We start from the raw sequence: 13,633 nt of genomic DNA, 5'->3' as shown, positions 1-13,633 counted from the left end.
CTCTTCTCCTTTCACGACTGGAAGAGGGCCCACGACTGGTCCGTCTCACAAAGGGAAGCAGTCTCGTTCCCTGGCTCAGGAGACAGAATCCAGCCATCTGAGCAGAGATAGGGGACTGGAGAGCCCCTTCGAGCCCCGCAAGTGAGCTGGGTACCTCCCCTCCATGTCCCCCAGCCTTTCCATCCTCCCAGTGGGACCGGAAAGCTGGGGAGAAGCCCGGAGCACGGCCCTGAAATGAGCTGTTGACATCGGCCCGTTTCACAGATGGGGAAGCTGAGCCCCAGGGAGAAAGATGACTGCAGGTGACACGTGAGCTGCCAGAGAGCTGTGCCCAGGACTCATTTCGGTGTCCAGATCTCCAGGACCTGGCAGCTGGCACCCCAGACACCACCCTGTAACTGCATGCACAGCCCAGTCCCGCAGGACCCCTGCCGCTCCGGTGAGGCCATCGGGGAGGGCGGGCCAGACCACCAGGGGCTCCCACAGCCCTGACTTCATCAGCAATCACCACCTTGGCCTGGACTGAAAATGGGTCCCCTGCTCCCCGCCCCCCACCCAGAGAAACAAGCCCTCCGCTCAGCACGCATGGACTCCTCCACCCTCGGAGTCACTCCTTCCGCACATCTTCACTGGACTCAAACTCTCGAGAAGACTTTATTACAAGTCTTCCTGCAGTCGGACTGACGGGCCTGTGTCACCGTGGGTGGGGTCGGGGGGTGAACACCCGCTGCCGCAGAGTCCCGGGCAAGGTCCTGGGGAGAAGGCTGCTGGCTGGTGCCCGGCTCAGTCCTGGAGCTTGCTGCCATACACTTCGGCCCTGTCCAGGGGCAGCCCCCGGCTCACAGCTGCATACGAAGTCTCCGAGGTCCCCAGGGACTTGGGGACAGCCTCCTGTGTGATCTGGGAGTCGTGCGTGGCTTCCCCGTCAGAACCGCCCATGTCCCTGACCGAGAAAATGAAGAGAGCCATGGTTAGGGGCGCAGAGCGAGCCTGAATGGCTCTAGCTGCTCGGGGACCTTCCTACTCAGACCCGCCTTTCACAGAGGCTGCCTCAGGCACTCATCCAACAGACCAAATTTTCCAGAGTGCCTACTGCGTGCCAAGTCCCGGGATGAGCTGAATACTTGGAAGTTAAGATTGTACAGGGAGACAGACTACAGCAATGACCAGACGCAATGGACAAATCCAGGAGGACTTCCTGGAGGAGGGAGCAATTAATCTCACCCTGAAGGAGAAGAGTGTGGGCATACACAGGCATTCTGGGCATTCTAGGGGGTATCTGGGGCAGCTGTGAGAAGCTTGGTGCAGCCAGAGCCAGAAATGACAGGAGGGATAAATGGAAGAGCCAGGCTCGAGTCAGACAACGGAACACTCGTCACCACACAGGGTGCTGCCCCCTGGGCAGGGAGGGTCATATGATGGCGTCCTGACTGCTCCCGGGCTGATCTGATCTAGTATTTCTGTTGTCATTAATTTAAACTTCAAAAGGTGACTTGATTTCCCAGTTCACCAGCCCCCGCCCCATCCCGGACCTACCCATGTCTTTTCCTGCCTGGCTAATTTCTGCCTGTCCACTTCATTTCACCTATGCCGAGAAGGTTTTCACCTGCTCCCTTCTCCCCTGGGACAGGCTCCCTCTTGATCTTCCAAGCCCCCTGGGGCTCCCTCTCTTGCTGAGAAGCACACTGCATGTGACTTTTCCATCCATCCCTATCTCCCAGTCTTGATGAGACTTTGCTCCTGCTGTTCCTTCCTCCAGGAAGCCCACCCTGATGCTCCAGGCAGGATCTGCCCTGTCCTCCTCCGGATTCCCACGGCACCTGCGGGTGCGTGATTCACCCCCTGCTCAGTCCTCCCAGGAATAACGGGCTGTGCGCATGCCTGTCCTCCCACCAGGCAGCTCTGTCAGCTGCTCCCGTCAGTCCATGGAGACCTGAGTCCTAACCCACACAGACACAAATCGGAGCTGTTTGTGAAGTCAGGGCACCGGGGCTCCGGTCCCACCTCTGTTTTAATTGGTCACGCTGCTCTCTCGGGCCTCAGTTTCCCCATCTGTGCTGCAGCTGGGTGAGTCACAAAGACCACAAAAGCCGTGCTTGTTTGGTGCCTGGGCTCCGCCCTGAGGGCTCCTTGGGGATTGTTTCACCTAACCTGCACAGCCCGGGGCAGGGGCAACATTTATCAGATTCTTCACTTTCCAGAAGAGGGACCTGAGGTTGTCTAACTGTGTCAGACCTGGGGTCTGCCCACCAACCCAGCCCTACCCAGCTGGCCATGACCTTGGCTGCCCCAGGATTCGGCTTCCCTCTCCCCAATCCCACCCCACCCTGGGTGAGAGGTGGCTTTCTTGCTTGCTGGGCCGTCCCCGCTTCAGAAGACCCTCCCCAGGGAAGGTGCGCTGCATGTCCCCGAGCCCTGCCCTCGGCTGTGGGTACTCACAGGAGGCTCAGCACGATGGCTCCGGCAAAGCCCAGGAGCAGGAAGAAGGGCAGGGAGCCCAGGATGGACGTGATCACGATCATGCCGCCGCTCCGCCGGCCGGGCCACGTGTCGATCGCCGCGTACGGGGTGGCTGGCAGGACGCAGGCCTGTCACTCCCCACACACGGCACCCCCAGCCCTCTCCCTGGGACGCACGGGGGCTGTCCCCGCCCCGCAGCAGCAAGTCCCAGGGATGAGGTGGGGACCCAGGTCCGTGAAGGCTCCCCTCCCCCAGCCTCGCGGGCTTGCCCCACATCCCAGTTCCCAACTTTCTCCTGTGCGTGTCTGCTCGCTTCCCTTTTAACTGTCCTTCTGCACAAGGACAGCTAACTGTCCCTCTACATGATAAACTGACTCGAGTCCCCTGGAGCGAGGAACTGGAGGCGTTTACAACCCACCAGAACAAAGGGCCGCAAAGGGCCCGGGCGCGTGGAGCCGGGCACACCGGGGCTCCCCGCTGCTCTGGCCAGTGTCGCCCTTCGGGACTGAGTGGACAGCGTCAGGCCCCACCGGGAGCCTGGCCTCGTTCCAGCCATGGCGGCACATCGGTCCCTCAACGCCCCCATTCTGCAGTCGGCTCACAGCAGCTTTAGGAGACGCCTTCCACTCAAGGCCCCCCGACTCCAGACTCAAGCCTGTAGCTCTGTCTGGGCCACAAGATCACGCCTGAGGCCCAGGGCTCTCACCCAGATCACCCAAGGGGCCCTGCTGGGGAGGCGGGGCGAGCGTCCTCCTCCCCGTTCTCAGACTTGGAGCCTGAGGCCCTCTGTGCTCACATAGCAGCCAGGCCTAGAGGCTGGCCTTGCACTGAGGACTCCAGGCGGAGCAGTCTCAGCAGCACAGAGCGGGGATCAGCCAGCGGGAGCACCCACCCCCAGGCCCAGCTCTACCCCTCACTAGCTGTGAGACCTCTGGCCACCTTCCAGAGTCCCTAACTGCCTCACCAGCTAACTGTGGGGTGAGAGGAAGCTCCATGCCTGTCTTGGGGACCAAGCATCTCTTCCCGGGGTCCAAGGTGTTATGGGAGGGGACTTGTAAAGTCAGGGTCACATGCCATCAAAAGTACCCTCGGAAATCCCTTTTGTTGCCCCTAAGGCTCAGCAGACATGATTCCGTGTGTGGAAACCTCGGACCTGAGTGGAGGCCTCAGATGGAATCTTCAGGAGGGACAGGGCAGGGCCGCAGGCAGGGGCCCAGGCCTCGGGGCCTCCTGCTGCTCCAGGGTTCAGGCCCTGCCACCCAGGGAGCCTGGAGCCCAGGGCCCGGGACCGACATGGGCTGCTGTGAGAGCCAACATGGGCCGTAAATGCAGGACGACCGCACACGCCCACGGAAGCACACGCACCGCGAAGGCAGGGAAAGCGGAGACCGACCCCGCCATCAAGGGTGCAGGCGTCCAGCCGGCCAGCCGGCCCAACATCACCAATCCTCTTCCTCAAGGAAGCGGGGAAGGATGATATTTGGGGTTAAATTACTTTAAAATGCACTGTCCTCGTAACCCAGTGGCCTGCCTGTGTCTGGGGAGAGTTTTCAGAGTGACAGCCTGAGTCGGCTTTCCCAGGGTCCCTTGAGGACCACGTCCCCCCCACCCATGCCCCCCACCCTGGATCACCCCCACTCACGCCGGCGGGTTCGGATGGGGTCCGACCACAGGGTCTCGTCCTGTACCAAGCCCGTGGACGTATTGACGAGGACGTACTTGAACCTGAAAGGAAACAGAACGAGGATGACTTCCGCTCATCCCGTGAGCCCCAGCCCCAGGGTGGCGGGAGGGATTAGGACAGCTGGGCTTGGGGACAGAGTGGGGACTTCTAGATGGAAATCTAGGCGGCCAAGGGTGGGCTCCGAGCACCAGGGTGGTGCTGGACTTTGCATCGGCCCATGCGCCATGAATCACTGCCAGGACCCTTTCCCGAGCTCAGAGGCCACCTCCTCCAGGAAGCCTTTAGCATCCAGGGCCCTCCCTCCGGGAGCCCCTCTGTTTTTCTATCAGATGCCGGACACGAGTAGCGCTTCCCCCGAGTGTTGACCCATTTGTCCTCCCTGCGTTCTCGCCTTCCACCTTCCCAGCCCGGTCCTGGGTCCACACAAGGGACCAAACAACAGTGGTAACATCCACCCCACCCCTACTGCTCTGGGGTCAGGGCCCCATACCACACGCAGAAAACCCCAACCAGGCACGGAGATTCATACAGGAAGATCGGAGATACAGTACAAAATTCCCACAGCTGACTGAAGGTCAGTCTAAACTCATGGATTTTCTGAGAACTATGAAATTATCAGCCTAACACTTAACACATTTAAAAAAAAATAAGACCCTCAACATCTCTAATCCCCTGCTTCTCTAGGTTTAAAGATGAGAGTTCCAGAGCCTGGGACACAGGTGTGCCCCCAGGTGGGGAGGGCTTTGCGATCAAGGAGGACAGAGAGGTTGAGATCAAGGTCGGAGGGGAGGGTTGAAGGTGGAGAGGAGCAGGCTGAGGACACCTGTCCTGCCTGGTGGCTGAGGCCGAAGGAGGGGCAGCTGAGACAATGGCAGGCAAGTGATGGCCTGGCCACCCCCAAGTGCAGCTTAGAAGGCACAGAGACCCCAACCTAGGCATCTCCATGGCAACAAGAGTGGCTTTGGCACCAGGTCAGAGCCCCTGGCCATGGGTCAGGGCTGAGCCCCCAGCTCCGCACAGAGAACATGCTCCGCAAACACCTGTGGAAATGAGCCAGGGACCCCCATAGTGGGGAGGGTCACACAAAGGCGCACTGGAGGGAGGCAGGAAAAGGCAGGGGGTTGGCCAGGCGCTGGGGAAGCCTCAGAGAAGGCTCCAGGTCATGCTGAGCCCCTCTTTTCACCGGGTGACACCCTTCTCTCCCTGGACCACAGCTCCCTCCCTGTCAGATGGAAGGGTGTTGAGTGGGTGACGGGCTAGGACCAGGGTATAACTTGAGGAGCCCAGTGCAAAATGAAAATTCAGGCCCCTTGCTAAAAAGTTAAGAATTTCAAGGTGGCAAAGCATGAAGCCAAGTGGGGGCCCTGCTGAGTGTGCGGCCCTGTGCATAGTCACTCGCCCCAGGAGCCCTTCGGGGGACCCGAGACACTCTTGGCACATAGCAGGACCTTGAGACACGTGGCCTGTCCCACTCACTTGCTCTGAGTGGGGGCTGGGGCACAGCTGCTGGCTCCAGGGGGCCCTGCACCCACCTGTACTCTGTGGCCGCTGACAGGGGTGGGTTGCAGAGGCCCTGGAAGTTAGGGTCGGTCAGGCAGGTCCCATCAGCGCCCACCCGGACCAGGTAAGCGTCCAGGATCTCCGAGGCCCGGGACACATCCCCCACGGCCTCCAGGCTGGGCAGGTCACTGCAGGGCGTCAGGTCAAAGGCTGCAGCCTTGTAAGGGCCGGTCCTCCCTCCGCCCGTCTGCTGGAAGGTGGTGCTCAGCGGGGTATTGGCGCCATCCTGCACGGAGGCGTTCCTGGGGCTGTCTGTAGGGGCGGTGCGGGGAGGCAGTGAAGCCCCTGGCCACCCCAGCTCAGTCACTCACTCAGTCATTCACTAAACGCCCCTGAACATCCTCTGAGCCAGCACTGTGCTGGGCCCTGGGGTCACAGGCAGGCACCAGGCAGCTCAGGCCCTGCCCTCTGGGACTCCCTGTGCAATGGATGGAGGTGGCGGCAGGGAGCACCTCCCCGACTCTGGCCTCGTGTGGCTCTCACCCTCCTCCTCTGGCCCCAGGCCTGTAGTGCCCCTACCCCAGTGGACTGTTTCCTCCCTGAGAGCCCAGATTCCGTCCTCTGGAAAGGGGGAGGAGGGTCACACGGCACGGGGAACAGCGTGGAGGCAGGCGGCCCCAGGGCAGTCCTGGGTCTCTTCCTTACTAGCTGGGTGACCTTGAACAACTCGCGTCCCCTGTCTGGACCCCGGCCTGTGAAGTGGGACAACACTGCCCCGCGTGCCCACAGACGGGCCCAGGTGGGCGGGCGATAGTGCTCGCTGAAAGAATATAGTGAGGGCCCTACGGGGCTGTTGCTCGTGGCTGGTTGCTAGAAACAACGAGGTTGTCCCTGAGTTCCTTCTCTCCAGAGCCCAGGGTGGCTGCCAGTGACCGGGAGGGCTGGACCGGAGCCAGCAGGTTCCCTCGAAAACACTGATTTTTTTTTTTTAACTTTTAAAAATGTCTTGATTTTGGAGAGAGAGGAGGTGTGGGTGGAGAGAGTGTCTGGATTTGCTGTTCCACGTATCTACGCACTCACTGGTGGATTCTTGTGTGAGCCCTGACCGGGGAGCAAACCCACAGCCTTGGCGTGTTGGGATGACTCTCTAACCGATGGAGCTGCCCGGCCAGGGCGAAAACGCCGATCTTGAGCCACCTCAGGAGTAACTTGGACTTGAGGACCAGAGAGTCTGGCTTTGCCGCCCAGCTGCAGGAGTTACCCCACCTCTCCCAACCTTAATTCTTTGCTCTGTGATGGGTGCCCTAACACAGCCGACCCTTGAACAACTTGGGGGTTAGGGGCACAGTTGAAAATCAGCGTATAACTTTTGACTCCCCCCAAATAACTACAAATAGCCTACTGTGCACTGGAAGCCTTATCAATAACATAAACAGTCAATGAACACATACTTTGTATGTGATATGCAGTATATACTGTATTCTTACAGTAAAGTAAGCTGGAGAAAGAAAACATATGAAAAAATGCATTTACAGAATTGATCGAAAAAAACAGCACATAAGTGGGCTTGCGGAGTTCAAACCGTGTTCTTCAAAGGTCAGCTGTAGCTGCCTTGCGGGCTGGCTGCCAAGGTCAGCTCAAAGGTGAGCTGGCATGAGGTGGGTACGCGGTGATGGGTGCTATTGGGATTTCCCCCCTAGACTGGTGTCCCTCCAGGGCAAGCCCATGACTGTGGCCGGAGCCCCCAGCCCAGGGCTGGCCCTGAGCAGGCACAAGGGCGGCTACTCACAGGGATGGAGCGCCCCTCTCCCTGCCTGCTTCCCTCCTCCCTGCAGTCAGGTCAGACCCCTCCAGTGTCCCTCACCCGAGTCGACCAGGGCGTAGAGGTAAATCTCATAGGTGCCGTAGAGAGCCGCGGTGCTGTCAAACATGCAGAGGGGTTTCTCCAAGGCCACGGTGCTGAGGGTGGGGTTGTTGGTGGCAAAGGTCACGCTGGCCAGCTGGGGCTGGAGGCTCACCCCTGGGGGAAGCAGTGAGGACAGGGGCTGGCCCCGGCAGAACCGCCCACATCCATGGGCACGCCCTGCCCTCCTCCCAGCGCACGCGCGCACACACGTCTGCACGCAGCAGGTATGAGCAGCCGCTGTGTGCCTGGCACTGGGTCCCTCCCTCCCCACAGGCCACCTCAGGAACCCGCCTGCCTCATACGGGCGCACCCCGGCCCCCACCCAGCCACTGTGGCCAGGAACCGGGCAGGGCAGCTGACCTTCTGCCCTCTCTCTCCCTGGCAGCAGACAGTCAGTCGCCAAGAACCCCATTGCCCCTCCTAAGTGTCCCTCCACCCCCACCCTCTTCACCTGAACCCTGGTAACAAGCCCTCCCCCCACCCTCTGCTCTCTAACATGCAAATCCAGCCCAGGCACTAGAGCAGTCCAGTCCCCCTGGAGGGGCACGGAGGGCCTGACCCTTCTGGGCCTTGCTTCACGGGGTCTCCACCCTGGCCACTGTGCACCCCTCCCTCACCCCAAGCTCCATCCCCTCAGATGGACGCCGGAGGGGAGGTTCCCAGGACAGGGCATGCCACCTCCCTCCGCCCTGAACTTGCCCTTGCTGCTCCTTCACCTGGAATGTCTCTCCACCTCCCCAGACCAGGCAGCACCGGGGGTCTAGTCCAGTGCCTTCCCGGCTCTCCCACAGCGCCCGTCACAGGGTTCTGCCACCCAGGAGCCCTGGGATCCCCACGAGGGGAAGCTTACTAAGAAGTGTTGGCTATCACTGCAGTCTGGGCCCCGGAGCCGGCTCGGGGGTCGGCCCCAGAGCAGGCGTCCGTGCCTTTTTTCCTGGAGTGAATCAATGAGGTGCCCATCTCCAACGCTCCTCTCAGGACTCCTACGGAGGGTCGGGTGCAGGACACGCCCCCGGGCCCAGCTGCCGGCCCACCCTGGGCCTGGCGCCCTCCGCTCATCAGCCGCTTACCCCAGCACAGCCGCAGACAGCGGAGGACCAGCAAGGCCCAGAGCCGAGGCATCGCGGGGGACCAGCGCACCGCGCCTCTGCGCTGCAGCACACCTGCCAGCCCTGGGCTCCGGGCGCGCCCTGCCCTCGTCCCCTCGGCCAATCCTCGACCTCCTAGAGAACTATTTGCATACGCCCCGCCCCCGGCCTCCTGGCAGACAGGTATCCCTGGGAGCGCATCCACCAGCACTCTGCACGCAGGAGCCTTTACCTAAGCGCCTACTGAGTGCAGAGACTTGCACCGCGTCTCCCGCCTAAGGATACCTGGGGACAAGCCACTCCAATTTGAGACTCGGTTTCCGTACTGCAAAATGGGGGTGCTAATTCCTACAACTGTTTATACAGAGACCCTCCTAAGAACCAGACCCTCCCTGGCTCTTGTGAAGATGAACCTGGTTAAACAGCGGTAGTTTGCTAAACTCTTGTGGGTGAAGGGTCGCGGTATCCGGAACACAGGCACTCTCACACTCACACACACACACACACGCACACACGGAGTGAGGGAGAGAGAGTAAACGATTAAGCAAACGCAGCACCATAGTAACAATGGGTGAATGTGGGTGTTCACTGCACTGTTCGGCAAATGTTTCTGTAGATTTGAATTTTTTCAGGGTTTTATTTATTTATTTATTTTTATAGAGAGGGGACAGGAGAGAGAAAGAGAGGGAGAGAAGCATCGATCGGTTGCCTCTCTCGTGTGCCCCACTGGGGATCTGGCCCACAACCCTTTTGGTGTTCAGTTCGACGCCCAACCCACTGAGCCACCAGTCAGGTTTTTGAAATTTTTTTAAGTGAAAATGTTGGGAGAAAGAGATTTTTGTGCTCAGCCAGAAACGTACTCTTCCCCTCGGTGGGCCTCAGTTTCCCCTCTGTGAAATGGGGCGGGGATTCGGCTCCGACAGGCCAAGAGTAGATCATCAGACCTTTACCTTCGGGGAACAGAAGACACCTGGAGATAAGAAACTCCTGAGCAGGGGTGAGGCTCTCCCCGAGAATGCTTACGGGCTGGCCTTTCTCGTCCAACCACACCGCGTGTGCCCGGAGTTCATCAGAGGCCGCCAGAGCTGATCCTGCAGGCTCGGCCGGAACCGCTGGGCCAGGGAGAAGGCCCAGGAAGCTGACGTCTTCTCCAAAACTTGGCAGTCTGTAGGAAAAACACACAAAAATCCCCTGCTCTCTGGTCCTGCCCAAACATGGAGAGAACATTTTGGGGGAAAAGTTAAAATAATATTATCTGCTAAGGCCCAAACATGTTCTAACAACAAAAAAAAAAAAGTCTTGAATTTATAAGCAAGTCCCCACTCACAGATGCTGCCTTTTGTCTGGCGTGTTCTGAGGAGGGGAACTCACAGGGGACAGGAACCCCGAGGGCCGATTTGTTCAGGAGACACTCACGCTGGTCTGCGGGGAGGGCGGCTGGTGGGGCGGGGCCCTGATGCCTGCCTGCGTGACCCCACTGGGGTCCAACCCCCTGTGTGGACATGCCGAAAGTTTTCTGGGAAAAAAATAAGTTTTCCCCTTGTTGACCGAGTTGATGCCAGGGCACCGAGCTTCGGTCTGACTCAGCCCTGTCCCCGTATCTCCGTCCGGCTGACCGTCTTTCTGAACCCTGACCCTGAAGGGCCCGTCAGGAGGCCCGGAACCGGGAAGTCCTGCTGTGCGAAAGGCCGTGCGAACCCCAGCCCTCCACGGGCCTCCTGTGAGTTCAAAACCTGGGGAATTTATGGGCTGGACATTCTTGACCCAGAAATGTCTCTCCAAGGGTCAGAGAGGCCTGAGACCGTTTCCATGACAATTTTCTTTAGAAGTCAGGGAAGTTGCGGGAAAGCCCCCACCCCCCATCCCCACCCAACAAGAACTTGCTTTTGGAGTTCACCACATGCCAGCCTAGGAGCCAAGCTTTGCTGCCCACAGAGACTGAGTCACTTCCACCAAAACAAAACTAAACAAAACGCAGGCAGAGAGACCCAAGCTCAGCTCCCAGCGGCTCTCACAGCCCCCGCCTCTCTCCCGGGCTCCAGTACAACGTCACACCTTGGGGTTCCAGAAGGGCCCTGGCTCTGGTTCTCCCTGGGGCGGTCCCTGCCCTTTTGCAGAGCCTTAGCTTCTTTTGGTAACGTAGGGCTACTCAGGGTGTCCCCTTGCAGAGTGGAGGCACGAAGTGCGGTCACCTGTGAACGTGTTTCCTGACTGAGCTTAGAGATGTCGCACCCGCAGCCCCCAGGCCATCACCCCCAGCCTGGCCCTGTCGGGCCTGCCCACCTTCTCCTGTGGCCACAGTCCTCCCTTCCAGGCCCCTCCAGGGCTCGATGCAACCGTAAACATCAGCAGGGGACTCAACCTGGTCTCCTCTTCCTCTCCGGGTCTGTCTGCCACGGCTGCCTGGGCTGTGCCTTCCCATCCGCCTCTTTCTAACCGTATCTGTCAGCTCGGCCTGCTGTGACAGACACCCTGGGCTGGGCCTCACACACCAGAGACTTACTTCCTCACAGCCCTTGGGGCTGGAAGTCAGAGCTCAGCGTGTCCTCAGGCCGGTTTCTCCTGAGGCCTCTCGCCTGCGCCTGCACGTGGTGATCGCTGTGTGTGTCTGACTCGGTTGTGTCTTCCGCTCAGGACATCAAGTCCGAGTGACTGCAGGAGACACATGTGACTTCATTTTACCTTAATCGCCTCTTTAAAGGCCCACCTCCAAACACAGGCCCAGGCTGAGGTCTGGGGGGTGAGGTTTCAACCTACGGATTTGGGGGACGCGATTCCGGGTCACACACGTGCTTGGCGCCCTCCACGCCTTCCTGTCTGGACGGGTAACAGAGTCGCCCCTCGTGTCCGGGACTGTGCTAAGTGTTTTACACATATCACGAGCTCACTTATCACCACCGGTCTGGGAGGCAGGTACAATCATCCGCTCCATTTTACAGGCGAGGAAACCGAGGCTCTGTGAGGTCGCACGCAGACGCCAGGGTGGAATTTCTAAAGGGTGAGTCTGGCTGTCACTGCTGTCATGTAAAAACTTGCGCGGGGCCCTGACTGACTGGGTTTGGGAGGGAGCCCACGTTTTGTACCCCCACGTCCAAGGGCACCGCGTGTCCAGTGAGCTCCTGCCAACCCCCACGCCTGTCCTCCCTCCCTTCACGCCTGGCACCGGCCCCACTGAACACCAGCAGGTGCCAAGCTCGCCATGCCCTCTCTTGGCCTTTGGGGCTCCATGCAAGCCCCGGTCCTCCAAGGCCCAGCCCAGATCCCTCCTCCTCCAGGAAGTCTTCCTTCCATGTCTTTCCAGCACAGGACCTGTGTGGCTGTGATGACATCATACTGGTGGTGGGTCTTGCTCGTCTTGCTCCCCTGGACCCCAGCATAAGAGCCCCGCCTGGGCTACGATTGGATCTTCTTTATTACAGAGACTCCCGTCCCTGCACAGGGCACGTGCCCATGAGTGTTTGATGAATGAAAGACTGAAAGAACTTTTCCATTACTATAAGTACAAGAGAAGAGGCTCTTTCAAGCTGCCGAGTTCACACCAGACACCCTTCTGGGAGGAGCCGGAGATGGCGTGGGGCAGGCTGGCATCACTGGAGGCGGGAGGAATGTTCGCACCGTGGGTGAATTTTGAAGGCGGAGCCGCCAGGACCTTGGAGCTCATGGACTGGGTACGGGGCGTGGGTGTGGGGGGAGTCAGGGCGGACCCCGCTGCCCTGAACTGAGATGGGGAAGGCTGCGGAAGAGCGGGCCTGAAGGGGGAGAAAGCGAGGACGTTGCTTTTACACCTTCCACTTCACCTTTCACAATTGCTGCTACACAGCCCAGAGAGAGAGAGCAGTGGGCAGACTCCGGTGTGCTCCCCCCCGTCCCCCCAGAGATGTCCACGCAGGACCCGTCTGTCCCTGGGCTTCTGTGAGTTCGTGGAGCCAGCAGTATCTTCTCCCCCCAGGGACAGCTGAGCAGTGCAGGAGGTCAGGGACCGATTTACGGCCTGAATTTAACGAACAGTCCCCACACTGCCCCCTGTGCGGTCCCAGTGCAGGGTACAGGCCTGCAGTGTCCCAGAGAAGTTCTGGGAGACCCCATATCAAGGCCAGAGGGCAGAGGAGGGTCAGGGGGTCCGGCCACGCCCCCTCACCTCCGGGAAGCTGAGGCCTCCCTGGTTGAGCGGAGACAAACTGGTTTGTCCATCTCTGGAATGAAGCCCGGATTAGACATTAACGTTCCTTATCTGTGTGACCTGGAGGCTGTCGGGCAAGGGGGCGGGGGGCTCAGAATTGCTCTCCCTCCACCACAGGGGCTGCCCAGCCGCCCCCCACTGGCCACCTGGGTGGGTCAGAGGCAGACGTGAGAGCAGGCCCTGGTTCAGCCCCTGGTTCAGCCCCTCAGCCCCGCCCTCCATCACTGCCCCTCACCCGGCAGCAGCCTGGGGAGCAGCTTGGCCTCACCCAGCTTTACAGAGGAGAAGACAGGGGTTATGTGCTACGTGACTTCCCTGTCGCCTGCTGTTTTGTGTGCGTGTCTCAGGGATCTGGGCGGGGCTGGGGCAGGTGGCGCTGGAAATGGAGGGGGGTGGGGCACCCCCAGGCCGTGGGTAGTGGCTGGACCCTGGGAGCAGGACTCCAGGCTTTGGTCTGATGTGGCTGCTGCTGCGTGCAGCCCCGTTTGTCCCAGGAACTCGTCTTCCCTACAAGATGCAGTTGAGGGACCACGGCCTCCAGGAAGTCTTCCCTGGGCTCCCACAGCCTCCTGGGGGCCGTCTCCGCACTGTCAGTCACTGTGTCCTCCTCGGAGGACAGCGGCCCCTGGGTCCCCGGGCGGGGTTGGGCCTAGGTCACCCACGACCCCAGAATGAATCTGGGAGCTGGTGGAAGTCCTGCCCCCACCCCTGGTTAGGAAGACCTGAGTGACCTGGCTCCTTGGCTCCCACCCCGGTCCCACCATCTCTGCCTGTAACTTCTGAGGACGGGTCATTCCAACTGCAGAGGCTCTGGG

General features: G+C 60.1%; 1 protein-coding gene across 2 annotated transcripts; it reads right to left on the bottom strand.

Moving 5' to 3' along the window:
* Window positions 1–621: 621 nt before the first annotated feature.
* On the bottom strand, window positions 622–8,753 carry UPK3A (uroplakin 3A). 2 transcript variants are annotated; one of them, XM_053919693.2, is made up of 6 exons: window positions 8,621–8,753; window positions 7,509–7,664; window positions 5,677–5,956; window positions 4,103–4,185; window positions 2,440–2,572; window positions 622–943 (listed from the first exon to the last, which is right to left on the bottom strand). In XM_053919693.2, exons 1-6 carry the CDS (start codon window positions 8,670–8,672, stop codon window positions 784–786), a joined length of 864 nt encoding a protein of 287 aa, XP_053775668.1. In that variant the 5' UTR covers window positions 8,673–8,753; the 3' UTR covers window positions 622–783. The 2 variants fall into 2 exon arrangements, with proteins under 2 accessions (XP_053775668.1, XP_053775669.1); XM_053919694.2 differs by lacking the exon at window positions 8,621–8,753 and adding an exon at window positions 8,401–8,550.
* Window positions 8,754–13,633: the final 4,880 nt, after the last annotated feature.

This window comes from Desmodus rotundus, chromosome 3 (assembly GCF_022682495.2).
Source record: "Desmodus rotundus isolate HL8 chromosome 3, HLdesRot8A.1, whole genome shotgun sequence".
Taxonomy (NCBI): domain Eukaryota; kingdom Metazoa; phylum Chordata; class Mammalia; order Chiroptera; family Phyllostomidae; genus Desmodus; species Desmodus rotundus.
The sequence above is the reverse complement of the archived record's forward strand: the minus strand, read 5'-3'. Positions and strand labels throughout refer to the sequence as shown.